Raw genomic sequence first — 4,303 nt, 5'->3', positions numbered from 1 at the left:
TTATACCAATTCATAACTTCATATATATCAGCTTTTCTTAACTTCATTTGCTCAATAATTTTCTTTCACCACTGCATAACTTCAATGAATATAATACCAGTTACGAATCTCAAACTTCATTTCACTTCAAACTTCCATCAATAAGTTTCTCCCTTTTCTCTCAAACTTCATTGTAAGTTTCTCTCATTTCACTTATATATTGGAATAGTTTCTCTTTGCTTCACTATATGCTTGATTTTTTATTTCAATTTAAGAAAAAAACTTGGTCATTATTGTTGTAGTTTACTGGATAAATTAGAGAAAAAATGAAGAAAATATGGGTTGTTGTTTTAACGCAGGAACAGTAGGTAGAATAGAGGGAAGAACATAAAAAATATTTTCTATGATATGTTAGTTTATTTATGATTTATGATATGTAGGCCCATGTTATCATTTATTTCCTGGAACATGATAAGCCACGTATGGTTTTTCTTAGCCACAAATATGAAATGTGATATAAATGTCATAGTTTAAATTCAATTTGTTTATTTAAATTTTGGTTAAAATTTAGGAGGGAGTTTATAGAGGGAATATGGTGTGTGTAGAAAATAAGTCAAAAAAATATCTTGTGAAGTTAAGATAATTTTAATTTTTTAAATAGTTTATTGCTTTTTTTATATTTAGTTAATTATGTTAATATTAAAAACATTTTTAAAAAATTGTTAAATTTTAGTCACCTAAAACTTAAATTTTTTATTAAAAAAAAACTATTTTATATTTTTGACAAACAATTTTTGTTATGTTAGTTAATTTTTGAATAATTTACTTCTTTTTTTATATTTAGTTAATGTTAAAAATATTTTTTTTAAATTGTTAAATTTTAATCATCTAACACTTAAATTTTTTGAATAAAAAACTATTTTATATTTTTGACAAACAATTGTTTTATGTTAGTTAATCAATTAGTTTTTAATAAAATGTTAGATTTTATTTAAATTTTATATTTATCTCTAATTATTTTTTATATTAAATTAATAGGTGTTATTAAATATACACAATGCCGCCAAGAGAAGAATTCCCTACAAAAGCTTTGGATGGTGCTCCAAATAATGATATTGGGTGGTATTTTGAAACGCCAGAACCCGGAAGTCGCAACAATGTTCGTTGCAAACTTTGTAATGTGGTAGTAAAATGTGGCATTACAAGATTGAAGCAACATATAGCACATATGAAAGGACAAGTTGCAGGTTGTGCTAGAGTAACAACTATGGTTAGAGAAAATATGATGAAACTTCTACTTGATTCAAAAGCAAAGAGAAATGATTCTAAAAGAAGAAAAGAAGAATTTGAAGAACGTTTAAGAGGAGATGTTGAAGATGAAGATGAAGATGCGGATACTCTTATTGATGATCAATTGAGATATGCAACACAACAAAGCCTTAGATCACATCAAGAATGGGAAAATATGCAACAGTTCAGACGAGAAACAACAGGTTCTGAAAATGTATACGAACATGGCGGAAGCTCTCGTGTCAGTGTTAGTGGGGCTGAAAGGCCAGAAGATATCTCTTTTTCTTTGAGATCTACTAATATTGATCTTGTTAGGAGCAAAAGCATGAAGCAACTAAGAGCTGGTAAAGGGTTTTTGAAGACATGGAGGAAAAGGCTTGGAGAGGCTGTAAGAAAATTTATAATTTATGAACGTTTGCCTATGAATTTATCTAACTCTCCTTGGTTACATAATTTTCTTTATACTGCTTCTGAGGTTGGAAAAGCCAAATGTCCAACTCCTTATGAAATCTCAAATGTTTACTTAGAAGCTGAATATAAGGAAATGTTGGAGTGGATAAATGGTATGAAAAAAAATTGGCAAGAAAGAGGACCAACAATAATGTGTGATGGTTGGACAGACAACATCAACCATACTCATATTATGAATTTCTTCATATATTGTCACAAAGGTACTGTGTTTTGGAAGTCTGTTGATGCTTCTGATGTTGATAGTTGAAACACTGAATACTATTTTCAATTGTTGGATAAAGTTGTGGAAGAAGTGGGTGAAGAGTATGTAGTTCAAGTGGTAACAGACAATGAAGCCGCATTAAAAGCGGCTGGTCAAAAGCTTATGGAGAAGAGACCCCATTTATATTGGTCTTCTTGTACTGCTCATTGTTTAGATCTTTGCCTGGAGGATATAGGAAAAAAAGAAAAGCATACAAAACTTATTAATAGAAGCAAAAATGGTGACAACCTTCATCTATAACCATACGTATATTGTGAGTCTCATGAAAAAATATACTGGCGGTAGAGATATTGTTCGTCCTGGTGTTACCCGATTTGCAACACAATTTCTACAACTTCAAGCAATTGTTAGACAAAGGGAAGGTCTTGAAAACATGTTCAATTCTGAAGAATTTAGAAAAACAAAATATGATAAAGAGAAGAAAGGACCGGGACATGAAGCAAGAAAAATTGTTATGAGTAGGGACTTTTGGAGTAAGGCCAATGACATTTTGAAAGTATTTGAGCCTATTGTAAAAGTTTTGAGACTAGTGGATGGTGACGAGAAACCAACAATGGGTTTCATATATGAAGCCATTGATCGAGCAAAACAAGCAATTCAACAAAATTCTCGTTATCATTCCAAATACAATGATATCATTGACAAACGTTGAAAATTCATGCACTCTGATCTTCATTCTGCTGGTATGTCAATATATTTTATAATTTTAATTTTGTCATGCAATTTAAACTTATAACATCATAACCTCAATAATTGATTTTGATTTCTAGGTTATTTTTTTAATCCACAATTTCAATATGGAATCGAGCATGGAAAAGCTGTTTACAAAGAAACATTTAATGGAACAAAGAATGTAATCATGAAGCTAGAAAGAAACATGGAAGATCAAATCAAAGCTCTAAACCAAGTAAGTAGTGGATATTATATTCTCATATAATAAATTATTTATTAAGAAATCTATTTATGTATTGATATGTTTTTTTTATATTACCTAGCTAACACTTTTTAAAGAAAAGAGTGAAACGTTTGGTACACCTCTAGCTCAAAAATCTTGGTCTAAGATGGATGCAGGTAAAATATAAGTTTCTTTATAAGTTTTTATAAATATACTTTATTTTTTAAATATAACTAATAATTTTCTTTTTTTTCTTTACTTAAAAAGCTCAATGGTGGGAATATCATGGTTCATGTGCTCCTGAACTTCAACATTTGGCTATGATAGTTCTCAGTCAAACAACCTCTGCCACAAACTGTGAGAGAAATTGGAGTACATTTAGCTATATTTACACAAAGACAAGAAATAGATTGAAGTACAAAAAATTGCATAAGCTTGTCTTCACACATTACAACATGAAGTTGAGAATGAGAGATAAATTAAGGAAGACCCGGGAAGAAATAGAAGCAAGTTTTGATCCGATAAATCTTGACTATATATTTCAAGAAGATCCGTTATCTCAATGGATAGAAGAGAGGGAAAATCCATTATTGGATGGAGTTCAAAATGCAGAATGGTTACCAATAGTTGATACATATGATGAAAATGTTGATGATAATAGTGAATCTAATGATAGTGGTGGCTTAAGTCCACCAAGCAGTAATAGTGGTGATGGGGGTGGTAATGAAGTGGATAACGAAGGTGAAAATGAAGGTGGAAGTGGGGGTGGTGATGATGAAGGAGAAGATGAAGAGCAATTAGAACGTGATCCATATCATGAAATACCACCTGGTTATAGGCGTTATAGGAACTTGAATGATATAGATCGTTTTGACAACTCACTACTTGACACGAGAGGAAATGTGTCACAATCTGGAAGAAAGGGGAAAAGAAAAAAAAAATGCTCCACTTGAAGATTCCTCCTCTTCTAGTATTGCTCATAGTTTTAGTGATTTTGGGATTGGTGATTCTTCACAAAGTAGTCAACAATCGTATCCTCCTGTTTATCAGTATCCTTATTTCAACTCCTATAACCAATATCCTAGTGATCAAGCTCCTTCGTACTACTAACAATCAATGAACTATCACAATCCTTATCATCAACAATCAAATGGTAGTTTTTTTGGTTATGTCTTTGGACAAGAAGCTACACAAGATGATAGTCAGAGTGAAAGTACAAGTTATGCTCCTTCACGTCATTCCACTATGTGGTAGCAAGAGTCATGTAAGTTACATTTTCAAACATTGAATTTATATTTAGTAAAAAATATGTGATGAAAATTTTTAATATTAGATGCAATTTAAAGGTACTAATTAGGAGTTTCATCTTCTTCTTGTATTTTTTTTTTTTGCAGTGAAGACATCAA

General features: G+C 30.7%; 2 protein-coding genes across 2 annotated transcripts; both read left to right on the top strand.

The window, feature by feature from the left end:
- The first annotated feature begins 1,036 nt into the window (after positions 1-1,036).
- LOC131645219 (uncharacterized) lies at positions 1,037-2,242 on the top strand. Its single transcript, XM_058915895.1, has 2 exons — positions 1,037-1,940; positions 2,022-2,242. Exons 1-2 carry the CDS (start codon positions 1,037-1,039, stop codon positions 2,240-2,242), a joined length of 1,125 nt encoding a protein of 374 aa, XP_058771878.1.
- Positions 2,243-2,264: 22 nt separating this feature from the next.
- LOC131645218 (uncharacterized) lies at positions 2,265-3,850 on the top strand. The gene is made up of 4 exons (XM_058915894.1): positions 2,265-2,649; positions 2,773-2,909; positions 2,998-3,073; positions 3,165-3,850. Exons 1-4 carry the CDS (start codon positions 2,265-2,267, stop codon positions 3,848-3,850), a joined length of 1,284 nt encoding a protein of 427 aa, XP_058771877.1.
- Positions 3,851-4,303: the final 453 nt, after the last annotated feature.

Source organism: Vicia villosa, linkage group LG1 (assembly GCF_029867415.1).
Source record: "Vicia villosa cultivar HV-30 ecotype Madison, WI linkage group LG1, Vvil1.0, whole genome shotgun sequence".
Lineage (NCBI taxonomy): Eukaryota > Viridiplantae > Streptophyta > Magnoliopsida > Fabales > Fabaceae > Vicia > Vicia villosa.
Note: the sequence above shows the minus strand (reverse complement) of the source record. Positions and strands in the feature narration are given on the sequence as shown.